We start from the raw sequence: 14,332 nt of genomic DNA on the forward strand, positions 1-14,332 counted from the left end.
GGTGACACTGTGTCCTGCATGATGCTAATGAGACCAGCTCCTGTAACAGGCTGACAGGTGTGTCGTCTGGAGCGCGGCCAATTATCTTCCACCGAGCTCCAACAAACCAAAACACACAATCTTTGACTTCACAACACACAACCATCAACAACAACAAGCCAGAGACACAACATCCTCACATCAGCGTGGAAAACATGAGGGAGCTTACTCGTGCGGGGCATCGAGCGATCTTCTCGTCGGTGTCCTTCAGAGCCACGGAGTATTCATGGACGTCGTCTGAAACCACCACCATCTGGAGGGAGACACACACTCTGAGAGAGCACAGTCTGGGTGTTTCATCAGCGTTTGTCATTTAGCTCTGTGATGCTAACCTGTGACCATGTGACCAAACATGTCTGTCTGTTTTACCAGGAAACATCGATTCAGTTCAGTATTTACTGTGTGACCTCAGGTGTTCAGTTCACCTGATGCTCCAGCAGAGGGCGCTCCTGAGGCTCGCCAGCGGCCTGACCTGTGGATGTAAACTGACCTGTCGGTAAACTGACCTGACGGTAAACTCACCTGTCGGTAAACTCACCTGACAGTAAACTCACCTGTCAGTAAACTCACCTGACAGTAAACTCACCTGTCAGTAAACTCATAGACTCCATTCACACTGGACAAACATGTAGTCTCAGGCTGTGTCAGCTGCATTTAATGTGAACGAATAAAGGTTTTTCAGATGTGTTCAAACAGGGGCAACTTTTTGTCCCTCCCGTCTCCATCGTCCCTGCTGTCTCCTGTCACCATGACATTACACATAGTATGTTCAGATCTGTCCGGACTCTTCATCCATGTGCTTCCTTCGTGTTAATACTCGGTACATGCAGATGTTTTCCGTGTGCTCCGTGGCGTGTATCGAGCAGCGGCAGCACGTTGGGAAGGCCTCTTCATGATTAATGTATTCAGATCAGTCAGCGCAGCAGAAGATGCAGTGACTCCAGAGTTTATCCAGCCTCAGTGTGAAGGTCAGGTTCTTCCATATGAATAAAATATGCAACATTAACCTTTGGTGTTTATAACCTGACAGATGCTCCCTTCACATAATGTGCTCCTCCAATCTGTTTAAATACAAAACCCACAGAACACAGTCACAACACAGGCCTCACACCTGCATTACACCTGCTCAGGCTGGACTCACACACCTGAGCTTCACCTGGTGCTCAGGCTGAACAACACACCTGAGCTTCACCTGGTGCCGCGGCCCCTCAGTCTCACACAGTCACAGCAGGTTCTGTTTTCACTGGTCAGAAAATGAACACACCCATTTAACGTTCACCGTGCTGATGGAACCAGAAAGTGAAGCCTTGGATTTAATAACCGGCGGAACCTCAGACCAGGTCTTCAGTCTCTGTGGAGGAGGATTCAGGACCAGTCGTCCAACAGATTCAGCTCAGACCTGTTCTCAGGACGTCTCCTGTGATCGTCTCTCTGAGCTCAGGCCCTTCCTGCGGAGCAGCCTGGGCAGGCGGAGCTCCAGCTTCAGGCCTGTCAGTCTGATGGTCAGTGGTGCTGAAGGCTGCGTCAGCTGTGGAGCAGCTCTGTGATCGGGGCTGGTGGAGCAGTCCCAGGTCCTGTGTGAGGTTCCACTCAAGACGAGACGAGAGCACGGACGATACAAACGGCTTCAGCTCCAAATTCAGACTGAGAACAAACTCTGAATCTGGCATAAAGACCATGATGCAACAGTTCCTCACGAAATCTAAACCCACTCACTGACTGAATTCTGATACTGACGGCTGTGTACCTGTCAAACCTAAATCCAGCTGCAGACCCACTGAACCTGCTGCTCAGCAGAACACAGACTCACCTTCCCCAGCTGCTGATGAACACTCAGGTTGTACATCATCACGATCCCATCAACTATCTCCAGCAGGGACTTATCTGCGATTGGCTGATCGGGCTCCTCCAGCGGTCGCCCCAGCAACAGTCCGTCGTTACCATGGCTCCCCTCGACTTCACGTTGAACAGAAAGGAGGCAAACAGGAAAGAAACCGTTAACAAAAAAATAAGAGACCACAGGTGTGGTGGCGTCCTCTAGACTGTATCTGTCGTTCTACACCAGGGGGAGGGTTTCATCCAGCAGAGTCTATTTCTACCCCCACCTGCTGGGGGCGTGTCCTCATTAACAGGTGATACTCACCAGGTTGAAACAGACAATTTCTGACATATTAAGAAACATCATGTGTACCCACAGCAAGACACAGCTCTTAATGTTAGCCCTCAGAATGAATCACTTTTCGTCCAGGACTCATGGTGGGTTACTCACTGTCCTCCTCTGTCCTCTGCTCCACGGTGAGCGTGCGAACCTTCACCTTCTCAGGCTGAGTGAGGGGTCGTCTGGGCGTCATCAGACTGACGGCGGCCGTGCTCAGGAACCGATTGGCCCGACCCAAAGTGGGAGAACTCAGCCAGCTGGGCCTCGCCAGAGCGCCCCCCATCGCCGCTGCACCAAACGGCCTCTGATGTCAAAACCAGAGACATAAACTGTCAGGAGGCTCTGAGACGTATCAGACACCTACTTCCACGCGAGGTCCATATTTTTCTGCCATTTTATTTCTTTCTTATCTAATGGACCTCGTTTGTTGACAGATGTTCACTGGCTTTTCTGTGCCTGAATGATCGATGATCTTGATTGTATGCATCTATATCTATCTATCTATCTATCTATCTATCTATCTATCTATCTATCTATCTATCTATCTATCTATCTATCTATCTATCTATCTATATATATATATATATATATATATATATATATATATATATATATATACTGTATACTGTATATACTGTATATACTGTATGGACACACACCTGTGCTGCTCCGCTCTCCTCGTCCTCGTCCAGGTCATCCATGGACGTGGCCTGGATCTCTGCTGGGTCGATGATAATGTTGGCTTTACTGGCCAAGTCATCTGCAAGATTAAAAAAAAAGTTTTTATTTCACTGAACAAACAGCAAAGCATCAAAAAACAGATTCACCCTGAACAGTAAGCTGCTGGACTCTAACACACACACACACACACACACACACACACACACACACACACCTGTGCAGCCAGCTGATGTTAATCATTGTGTTTCTGCTGCTCAGCAGGTTCACTGACATTTCTCAGGTTTTACTGTAAACAACGTTTTCCTGTTCACTGAAAACGTTTAAAAACATGGAGCAGATGTCCAGTTCATGTTGGTCTGAAACACACACGGTCCTCTGCTCATTCTCAGCGTGTGCTGGAACATAACAACATGCAAACACATCTGAAAAGCTGGAACCAGCGAGTCTCAAAGAAAGAGAGAACAATTAACCAGTCACCAAAACAAGCAGCAACCCTGCCTCACTCTACATGGCATTCAATCAAACTGATCCATGAGCTAATCAATACATGATGACACAACATCATAAGAGCAGCCAGCACGTGATGAATGGCCACTGAGTTACAGAGTCACATGATGGAGGCGTTAATCAAGCCCTGATTAAAGGCAGGGAGGGAGGGAGAGGAGCGGAGGGAGGGGAGGGAGAGGGAGAGGGAGAGGAGAGAGAGGGAGAGGAGAGGGAGGAGAGGAGGGAGGGAGAGGAGGGAGAGGAGAGGAGAGGAGAGGAGGGAGAGGAGAGGAGGGAGAGGAGGGAGGGAGAGGAGAGGAGAGGAGGGAGAGGAGGGAGAGGAGGGAGAGGGAGAGGAGAGGAGAGGAGAGGAGGGAGGGGAGAGGAGAGAGAGGAGGGAGAGGAGGGAGAGGGAGAGGAGAGAGAGGAGGGAGAGGAGAGGAGGGAGAGGAGGGAGAGGAGGGAGAGGGAGAGGAGAGGAGAGGAGGGTGGGTATTTTGCATCTCCATGGCCATCTCGCAGAAAACCACCACGCCGCCTCCTCCCTCAGTCTGTGGGCCATAGGACAGTGGGGACCATAGGACAGTGGGGCCCTTTGACTTTGACAGGACAAACAGGAAACTGAGGGACTGAGGTCAAAATATTCAGACTGTGATTCTCTGATTCTCACTGACCCCAGGTCTGTTTGGGACAGAAGCTGTGAGGGGACACGGAGGAGACGTTCCTGATGGTTCTGATGTTTCCTCCACAGTGAGACGGGTCAAACCTCAGGAGAAACTTCAGCAGGTAACTGATTCTAACTGAGTCCTCTCTGTTACTGAGGAGCAGAGGAAAGATCAACCCGCACCAAACACCTGTCTGCTGCACCTGCTGACGACCACAGGAAACACACACACACACACACACACACGTCTGTGTCTGCTTCTAACAAACACAGAGCAACTCCTCCCCCTGGTGGAGCTCAGAGACCAAGCAGGGACCTGGGACGTAAACCAGCCAGCCAACCAATCAGAATACAGCGGGACACCTGTCTTCCTCTACCTGTTCCCTTCTGTGCTCAGCCTCAGAACAGAACAAACCTCGGTTAGTGTGGGTGAAAGCTCTTTGCTTCACACATACTGACCTTTGAGAGTCTTCTTTAAGTGGGACAGGAGCCCCCCCAGTCTCTGCAGGTCAAAGTAGTCCACCTTCCCATTGTAGAAGAGCTGGGGAGGGACATAGGCCTCTGGAAAAACAGGAGACAGTATTAAAAACTAAAGGACAGGCAGAGGACAGACAGCACAGGCAGAAGGGCAGAAAATGAGCTTAACATCAGACAGAGTCCCAGAGGTGGAGACAGCAGGCGCCAGGGGAGCGAGGACGGAGCAGAGAGACGCACATTAACCCTCATTATGTTCAAGGGCGGTGAATGTACGACAAGCTCCATCCACACGCGCACACACACACACACACACACACACTTAATCTGCATACATGCAGTGTATGCAGATTAAGTGTGTAATGACATCTTCCATTAAAACACCCTGGGCTCCTCACAGAGGGACGAAGCACTGACGCGTCGCTCAGAGACGACCAGAAGACGAGAGGTTGTTACTGAGGACAGTCGGAGGCTTGAACATCAGCAGCTAACTCACACACGTAGCTTCCTTCAGATACCTGGGTCTGTGAATGTGACGTGAACCACAGGAAATGACCTTTCCTCCATGAAGGACATTAACACGCCCAAAGCACGAGGACTGGCCTGCTTGAACAGACACGCGTACGACGAGGACGACTGACCTCGTCCTCTGGCACTCGTGCCCTACATGAATGACACGGGCGCCGCTCTCCGTCGTACCTTCACTGCTGACGCTGCCCGGACTCTTCCTGTTACCTTCGTCCCAGCAGGCTCTCACAGCCGTGATGAGGCGGTGGAGGAAACACACCATGTACTCCGGAGGACACAGAGCTGTGGGGTGCTGCTTAGACACACAAAACACACACACCTTTAATCAGCGAGTAACCCCCCTCCCCCGCCGTCACTCAGGACCCCCCACCAGGCAAACTTCTTACCCCTCTGTTGCTGGCGTTTTCCTGGAGAAACTTCCTGAACTTATTGAGGAAAATGTAGCGCGAGGCTTCGCCCTGAAGGAGACAGAGAGAAAACCGATCAGGTCGAGGTGACGGAGCTGTCAGAGTACGCTCCCATTGGCTGCACGCACGCACACACACGCACACACACACACACACACACACACACACACACACACACACACACTGTGACTCTCCCCTCACACAGGTGAATCAGGTTAAGAAGGTAAATGATAAAAATCAAAGTCAGACCTGCGTCTGGAACAGAACATGGACACTGCACAGTGATGGATCAGAGCTTCAGCTGAGAGTTTACATGCAGGACATGAAGTGGACGTACCGTTGCTTTGTCTTTGTTATTGAGCAGCAGCCTCAGGATCTGAACCTGCAACTCTTCCACCACTGCAGCAGAACAGAGGACAGCTCAGTCCAGCAGAGAACAGCACAGAACACGAGACACGAGAAATTGCAGAAAACTAAAATAATACACTCTGGAGTTCATGTCGTCCTCCACCTGCTTCTGTTCACATTAACAGACATTCTGACCAGGGCGTGTCAGAGTGTGAGACGGCGGCTCCTGTAACGCCGCAGACTGGACTGCACAGAACATGGAGCCCTGTGGCGTGTGATGACCCTGAACATGTGACTGTGACCTGACAGGAAACGCAGACTGACCCTCGATCCTCTTTTTCAGCCTCTGACAGCCTCTCTCATACGCTCGACGCCTCACACGTTCATCCGCACTTTCGTCTTTGGGCTCACGCTCATCTTTCCCCTGAGTGGACAAAAGACAAACACTCAGTTGATGGACAGTGAAAGGACACTCACATCACAGTAACTGATGCTCCTTAAAACTAACTGTAGCTCCATATCTTTGCAGACAAAACCCAAAGCCACAGTCACCACCTGGTCACCAGAGGAGTGCGGAGAAACGCAGGACACTCAGAGTCGGTTTTACCTCCTTGTCGAAGTGCGTGGGCCACCAGGTGGTCGGGATGAGTTCCTCGAGCCCCGCCTCCTTCACTCTCAGAGGAGTCTTGATGTAAAAGAACACGACCGAGCGCAGAACATCAAACGTAAACGTCTGTTAAGGACACAACTGTTTCGAACGCGACACACTGACAACACAACCAGCAAATTCAACAACCACAACGCATCAGGAAGTACGTCAGTACGTCCACCTCACACGAGCATCATGGACACCTGAGTCTCACGTCAGAGGAGGATATAAGACGCTGTTCAGCAGGTATTTCCTGGACTTCTCGTGATGCAGGACGGCCGTGGTCAGACGCAGGTAGTGGATCTGAGACACGCAAAAAAACGAATCAGACACGGACGTCGTGATGTGATGAAGGACGTTACGAAGTGGGTCACAGGTCCAGCACCAGAGGAGAGTGTGGGACCACACCTCTCCCCCGGCTCACCTGTATGTATGTCCTACCTGGAAGCCCAGGTCAGGTATGATGGGGGAGAAGCGATAGGCCCTCAGCAAGGACATCATCAGCTGCTTCAGGCACTCATTCACCTCATAGTCCTACAGAGACAGACAGGAAGACAGAAAGACATGGATGTTAACATGATCTCTGTTCACAGGGTACACTCAGTAACCATGGCAACACACAGAGGGAGACGGTTTACAGAAAAGATGTATGGACGAGTGTTGAGTGCGTGTGTGCATGTGTGTGTGTGTGTGTGTGTGTGTGCATGTGTGTGTGCGTGTGTGTGAGTGTGTGAGTGTCTGTGAGTGTGTGTGTCTGTGAGTGTGTGCGTGTGTGTGTGTCTGTGAGTGTGTGTGCATGTGTGTGTGCGTGTCTGTGAGTGTGTGAGTGTGTGTGTGCGTGTGTGCGTGTGTGCGTGTGTGTGAGTGTGCGTGTGTGTGAGTGTGTGAGTGTGTGCGTGTGTGTGAGTGTGTGAGTGTGCGTGTGTGTGTGTGTGCGTGTCTGTGAGTGTGTGAGTGTGTGTGCGTGTGTGCGTGTGTGTGAGTGTGCGTGTGTGTGAGTGTGCGTGTGTGTGAGTGTGTGAGTGTCTGTGAGTGTGTGTGTCTGTGAGTGTGTGCGTGTGTGTGTGTCTGTGAGTGTGTGTGCATGTGTGTGTGCGTGTCTGTGAGTGTGTGAGTGTGTGTGTGCGTGTCTGTGAGTGTGTGAGTGTGTGTGTGCGTGTGTGCGTGTGTGTGAGTGTGCGTGTGTGTGAGTGTGCGTGTGTGTGAGTGTGTGAGTGTGCGTGTGTGTGTGAGTGTGTGTGTGTGTGTGTGTTCACCTCCATTAGCAGCCAGAAGAGATCCAGGAGTTGCTGTATGAGCGGATGCTCATCAACCGAGCCTCCTCCCTCCAGAATCCCCAACAGGAAGTTCATCAGCACGTCCTCCACCAGGTAAACTTTACACTGAAGACACGTTCAGACAAACAGCACAGTGACCACATCACCACCAACAACACTACACTCTGAGACACCTGTCCCTGCGTCGCCTTTGTGCCCTCAGCCCGTGCACCTCTGACTCACAGTCAGATTCATTCACGCTCGATTCGACCGACTGACGGAGCAAGAGGAATCTATTCGATAACGAAACCGTCCACAGCCGCCTGACGACAATAATTCATCCAGTCATTTGTGTCCGTCGTGGACGTGGCAGAGCAGCAGCGGCCTGAGGCACACAGCTGTGCGTGGACCGTGAACTGACCGGTACCCAACACGACGACACACTGAACATGTCAACACAGCAATTCAGCTTCAAACCATCAACAGAAACTAGTGTTTCACCATGAGAGGAGCAAAGTGGTTGAAGATGTGAGCCAGCGTGATGAGGACGGTGGGTTCTCCATGAAGCCTCCACAATGCACAGTCCTTCTCCACCAGCCTCTCCTCCTGCAGAGAGGACACAGGGACAATAACACAGGAGGCAGATCACACACCTGTATTTAACTTCACGTCTTCAGGAGACAGAGACAGAGAGAGAGAAGCTGATGACAAAACGATGAGGACATTAACTGGCTGTTTGATTAACATGAAACAAGCAGAGCAGGTGAGAGCACGTCTCCACACAGCGCCCGGTCCTACCTGCGTATCGATGGAGGTGGACAGGACGTTCTTGATGTAGCCCAGCAGTCTGTGAGCTTTCATCAGGTCTGTGGCTGGGGGGTTCTGCAGGGGCAGGTAGCCGTCCACAGGGTACGTGAACCACACTCAGGTCAAAGACAAATGCTGAACTTACGCAGGGACAAAATGAGCAACAGTCCTGAGAAACAAGTGTCCACAGAGAGGTCACGTGATCCACACAAGGCCTGAGTCTGAGAGCACGTCTCCTCTCTCACAGCCCTGCAGCCTCAGCAGATGTCAGCTGCTGCTCTCCATGATCACTTCCATGGTGTTTGTTATTATAAACACACACACACACACAGGTGAAGCTGTCCTCTCTGACATGTGGTCCTGCTCCTTCTATCAAACATCTTGGATTATAACAGCTTAATCTTGTCCCAGTGTTTCTGTCTGTGTGTAGAACTGTAATTTACCTTGTTAAAGGTGCTGTACCTGTGTGGACACAGTCTGAGACAGAAATACAGAAAAGGAAGGAAAGAGCTGAACATAAGACGCTGCGTTTCACCTGAGGCCTGAAAAGGATATCTGAGAGGTCTGCTGCCAAAGTTGAAAGCCACCGACTCTTTGAAGGAGAGGCTGATGGCAGGAAAGTAGGCCACGCCTGGACCCATCTTAATGTTGGTGAAGGCTGTGCCCAGAGACTGTCCGTTCCTGAGGACGCAGCACACACAGCGTGAGGACACTGAACTGGTGTAATCACTCAAAACAAGCTCCTGCTCTGTGGGTCTCCGGTTCCACTGCAGCCGAGAGCGTTTAAGGTAAGAGTCATATGTTTAACACAGGCCTGGGGTCACCAGTGGGTCACCTGTGGGTCACCTGTGGGTCACCAGTGGGTCACCAGTGGGTCACCAGTGGGTCACCTGTGGGTCACTTTTTTTTTTCTCATGAGTGTGTGAGTCACTTACAGGCAGAATGTGATGGTTCCCTCGTCCAGGTCTATCAGGCAGCTGACGATGTCTCCTGCTGCCCAAGACTGAGGGACAACACACCGCCATCAGTCTCACCCATCCAGGTGTGTTTACAGTATATAAGCAAACATTGTTAGAAACGGTGGTAGATTTCTGTTCACCTTTCCGTAGTTAGTGGTGGTCACGTTCCACTTCCTCACTCTGTTTCCATCGTACGCGTAGGAATCAGGTGTGTCGCCCACCCCCTCCTGAAAGGAACACACACACAGAAACTCACACTGTGTTTCACATGCTACATCACTCAGGTACTCTGTGTGTGTGTGTGTGCGTATGCGTGCATGCGTGTGTGTGTGTGTGCGTGTATGTGCGTGTGTGTGTGCGTGCGTGTATGTGTGTGCGTGCGTGCGTGTATGTGCGTCCGTTTGCGTGTGTGTGCGTCCGTTTGCGTGTGTGTGCGCGTGCATGCGTTTTGCGTGTGTGTGCGTGTATGTGCGTGCGTCCATTCGCGTGTGTGTGTGTGCGTGTGTGTGTACCTCCTGGTTGAAGCGACAGTTGAGAGTACACCACCCGATCTGCATCAGGCCCTGGGAGGAGATCAGCACCTCGTACGCCCATTTCCCTGCAGAGTGAAACACAGTTCTGGATGTAAACGTTAATATTTACAGAGTAACAGCCGCTCACACCCTGTCCGGGTTTTAACCCTGACTAATGTTTCAGCTGGACCGACTCTCTGTCAGGTCGGGTGTCACGTGACGTCAGCCCGCCTCGGCGATCTGGCTCTTCCCGGACGAACAGCTGAACTTCTGGCAGGTCAGAGACTGTGGTGTGCAGTTTGAGCAGTGCGCCCTGAGAGCGCTGAACAGGACTGAGGTTCGACAGTGTAATGAGCAGAAAGCAAACTGAGAGCCCACAGCTACAGGAAGCCCTGGCTGGGAACGACTGCAGCTAAATATAGATGAGACAGCAGTCCACAGAAAAACTCTGCTCTGTCCTCGCAGACACAAAGACCACGACACCAGACAAACCACCATGTGCTGTTATTCTGATGAGCACCAGCCTGTCACACGTTATCTGTCACATGTTTTTAAGAAATCAGACGGCGGCTCAAACTGGGACACGGGACCAGGTTTACCTTTATAAACACACGTGGTGGCTCTGATGGAGCTGAAGTTGCTGTGGCCGATGACCTGAAACCACAAAGGTTAGAATTCAACATCACTTCATTCAGAAACATTCAGCTGCACAAACATCACACGTGCTGGAACTCACCCCTAACAGGTCATCATCTACAAACAGGAGGCCTTCGAAGCCGCTGGTGTGATCCAGGACGACGGGCTGAGGACCCAGGCGACCTTCAGCAGGCTCATCTGCAGACAGACACGGTCACAGGTCGTTGAGTCTTCGTTCAGTTCCAGAGGCTTTTAGCTGTGTGCCTCAGAGTACGTCCACATTAAACTGATTCCACCTGAAAACGCATCCTTTGTGAAGAGCAGATGCACCTGTTTAATGTTGTTCAGGTGTCTCACTGTGGACAGAGCTGTCTGTCAAACCCACCTGGACTCAGTGTTACTGTGGATCCTGCTTTCATTTAAAAACGGGTTTAAAGTCAGTTTAATGTAGACGTGGTCTGAGTGTGTAACACAGAGGATTCAGAGCCAACACTGTGTGGACGGCGCTGTGTCTGAGCGTGTCCCTTTACCTCTGCTGTCCTCAGTGGGTTCTCCCTCAGACAGCAGTCTCTCCAGGTGAGCGCTGAGATCCTGGAAACCAAGAGGCTTCCTGTACAGGAGGAGAGGGAGGAGACGGAAAAGGACATGTGAAGGACGAACAGAGAAGAGAGCCGACACAAGATCAGTCCACAGACTGTATAAGACATGGACGTAGCACCCGTGACGTCACCCATTGGTTTCGGGGAGTCGGTTTTGTGACCAAACCATGGGCATTGGAGCTGCGCCATCTTGGATTTTAGTGGGAATGTACTTTCCATATTTGGCAAAGAGGCCAAACCTCTACGGGTCAGACGGGGTCAGCCGGCCGAGAACCCGGCCACTTAGCTCGGAGCAACCGAGCTAGCCTAATGCTAATCAGCTAGGCTAACAAGCTAAGCGGCAGCTACATCCACCACACGACAGTCCCCGAGTCCGACCCGACTAGCTCGACCTCGTGTAACCAAGACACACAGAACATACAACAGAGATCATAATGTTGCTGCTGTGTTTTAAACATGACTGTTTCAGATAGAGAGGTTTTAGGTGGAGCTGCAGGGTTTGGTGGAGTTGTGGGGGGAAATTTATTTCTAGCCTATTATTTAACTGTGAAACATTATTTCATATTGATAAAATATATTAAAAAGTTAAAAACATTATTATTATTGTTGTTGTCATTATTATTATTATTATTATTATTAATCATAACGATAAAAATAATGATGATGATAATATATTAAAATGTTTAATATTTAATATTTACCGGCTTTCACCGCTGCCTCCATCCACTATCCACTTACAGTTACAGCAGCTGCTGACTGACGGAGCTGCTCTGTCCATGCAATGTCGGACTTTTTAAACAGAGAAATGAGACCAAATAAAATTGCAGCCTAGTATTCCCACTATAAACGGACTCTGAGCACGGAACACACCACAGCAGCGTTCCCAACATCAGCTGCTCCGGTCCTCTGTATCAGCCGAGACCAGAAATCTACAATCAAGTCATGAGCCAGCAGTAAAATATGCTAATACATGCTAATTAGCGCAAACATCCAGGTAAAATAGTGAGAAATTTACTTACCGAAAAAACTGCAACGCAGACTCCTTCGATGGTCGGTTAGTACAGTCTACACTACAACAAGCCATACTGTCACAGAAACCTATCCGAACATTGGCAAACAAACACGGACACTGCAGCCCCTGTTTACCGCTGGAGGTAGCCGGAGGCCTCTGGATGTAGCCGCCTAGCCCAGCCGATGCTTTAGCAAAGAGCTAACTGCCAGTGCCTGTCTATGGACTGTCACTCAACATAACCACGCCCTAATTTATTAAGCATAAATAACACTAAAACGGTTGTGGTACAAAAGAATTCACCCCCCACTGTGTTCACGGAGGTGGAAACTATCAATAGAGACCAAAAACAAAAAATATACCAGGCTGTAAATATGTTTTTTAGGCTGTAAAGTTGGCTATTTTAACATGAGGGTCAATGGAGAATTGCTCACTTCTGGAGCCAGCCCCCAGCGGCAGCCGAGGAACTGCAGCTTTTTGAAAGCGGAAGTGATCCTCACTGCTGAGACCTACAACTCCCCCCTTGGATCAGACCCACTGTTCGTCTGGTCACGTCACATGGTCACATGATCACACTCGTCTGGCGTGTTCTCCATGTTCCTGATCATCTCTTCTCTCAGGATTAATATGGGCTCCGCCGTGAGGGCGGACAATCCTGAGCACAGGTGTGTTTACTCAGATATCGATGGTTACTGAGGTAACTGTGACACCTGTTCGTGATACTGAGCTCAGGTGATGTGGCCCGGCCCCAGTACAGAGGTACTGAGGGGTGACAGGGGGTCCAGGACCTGGGTTTGCTATAAAGCTTCAAACTGCAGGTTTAGGTTTGAACTGAACCTCCATACAACGCGTGCTGTAAACAAACCAGGACTGAAATGATTATTGATCATTTCCATTAAATGATCTCTCTCTTGGTTGGTTCAGGGTTGATCCCAGGTAACTGCAGCGCAGAGGCACAGGTGAAAACACCTGCGGACACGTCCTGGAGCCAGCGTGAAACCTGAAGCTGCATCACTTCCTGTCCGGACCCTGGAGGTAGAGCTGAACGCAGCTGTGAACCAGATTAACATGGATCCAGAATGAGCAGACACAGGCAGCAGGCTCACCCAGGACACTCTGACGTTCACTTCTATCTCTGTGAGGACAGGTTTGACTTACAGACCACTCAGAGTGAGGACACGTCTTCTGGTCCTCACACCTTCAAAGGGCTGCCTCAGCGCCCAGACCTGGTTTTAGGGTTCAGGTCAGAATCAAGTTCAGTTTAGTTGTGGGAATGTGCTATGTCAACGAGTGTCCTCACAGAAACAGGAGTACGAGTGTGTGTGTGTGTCTATGTATAGAGCTGATGAGTGTAACATGAATCTGTTTAGCTTAAGGAAAGAGGCCAGAGGCTGCAGGGCACTGAAACACACCACGTCACACACCCACTCACAGTCAGCATCGACCAGTGTCCTGCTCCTAAAACCCGTTCACCTGTGGTTTCCACACACAACATCCACTCACTCCTTCCCCCCTTTGCTCTCATGGATCCACCTGATGTCCGAAACCTTCGTCTGAGCTTCTGCTCCATGCTGACATGATTCATAACATCACTCGTGCTGCCAGTCTCCTGGCCCCCGCTGGATCCAGGTCTGGAGACGGGAGGAGGCCTCTGAAATCCACTGAACTCACTGATCATGATCATGAAACCAGTCTGAGACTTTAACTGTGTGACCTGGAGCCTTTTCCTGCTGAAGGAGCCGATAGAAGATGGAGAACTGTGGCAACAAGGTCAACAACAACAGTCAGACACATTGTGACATTCAGACCATGACTGACTGGTGTTAAGGCCCAAAGTGAACCAAGGAAACGTGGTCGTGGTCTCTGCTGCTGTAGTCCGTCCTCCTCAGGGTTGGACATGTTGTTCAACATGAAACAACAGCATCTGAAAACCTCAGGAGAACTTTCAACAAACACCACATCCCTGTTCACTTTAGGCCCAGTTACACTCTGAGACAGGAGCCTGTCCACCCTGAGGACAAACGCCCGGGCACAAGCAGAGTGAGGTAATGTACGCAGCTCAATGCAGGGAGGAATGCACAGAGCTGTGCATTCAGGAGCCAGCTCCTCAGGTCAGGACT

General features: G+C 50.5%; 1 protein-coding gene across 3 annotated transcripts in view; it reads right to left on the reverse strand.

Moving 5' to 3' along the window:
- Positions 1-14,332, reverse strand: part of LOC121179174 (E3 ubiquitin-protein ligase RNF123) — a 53,634-nt gene that overhangs the window by 37,833 nt on the left and 1,469 nt on the right. For all 3 annotated transcript variants that reach the window (XM_041033847.1, XM_041033849.1, XM_041033846.1), the window contains 22 exons: positions 11,135-11,214; positions 10,705-10,802; positions 10,568-10,622; positions 9,969-10,054; positions 9,597-9,683; positions 9,433-9,500; positions 9,053-9,178; positions 8,489-8,603; positions 8,192-8,296; positions 7,691-7,816; positions 6,876-6,968; positions 6,664-6,737; positions 6,393-6,510; positions 6,110-6,209; positions 5,775-5,836; positions 5,417-5,488; positions 5,202-5,322; positions 4,488-4,589; positions 2,857-2,957; positions 2,309-2,501; positions 1,850-1,995; positions 209-292 (listed from right to left, as the gene is read on the reverse strand). In XM_041033847.1, coding sequence (XP_040889781.1) covers positions 209-292; positions 1,850-1,995; positions 2,309-2,501; positions 2,857-2,957; positions 4,488-4,589; positions 5,202-5,322; positions 5,417-5,488; positions 5,775-5,836; positions 6,110-6,209; positions 6,393-6,510; positions 6,664-6,737; positions 6,876-6,968; positions 7,691-7,816; positions 8,192-8,296; positions 8,489-8,603; positions 9,053-9,178; positions 9,433-9,500; positions 9,597-9,683; positions 9,969-10,054; positions 10,568-10,622; positions 10,705-10,802; positions 11,135-11,214 — 2,212 coding nt within the window. The remainder of the gene's footprint in view (positions 1-208; positions 293-1,849; positions 1,996-2,308; positions 2,502-2,856; positions 2,958-4,487; positions 4,590-5,201; positions 5,323-5,416; positions 5,489-5,774; positions 5,837-6,109; positions 6,210-6,392; positions 6,511-6,663; positions 6,738-6,875; positions 6,969-7,690; positions 7,817-8,191; positions 8,297-8,488; positions 8,604-9,052; positions 9,179-9,432; positions 9,501-9,596; positions 9,684-9,968; positions 10,055-10,567; positions 10,623-10,704; positions 10,803-11,134; positions 11,215-14,332) is intronic.

This window comes from Toxotes jaculatrix, chromosome 3 (assembly GCF_017976425.1).
Source record: "Toxotes jaculatrix isolate fToxJac2 chromosome 3, fToxJac2.pri, whole genome shotgun sequence".
Classification (NCBI taxonomy): domain Eukaryota; kingdom Metazoa; phylum Chordata; class Actinopteri; family Toxotidae; genus Toxotes; species Toxotes jaculatrix.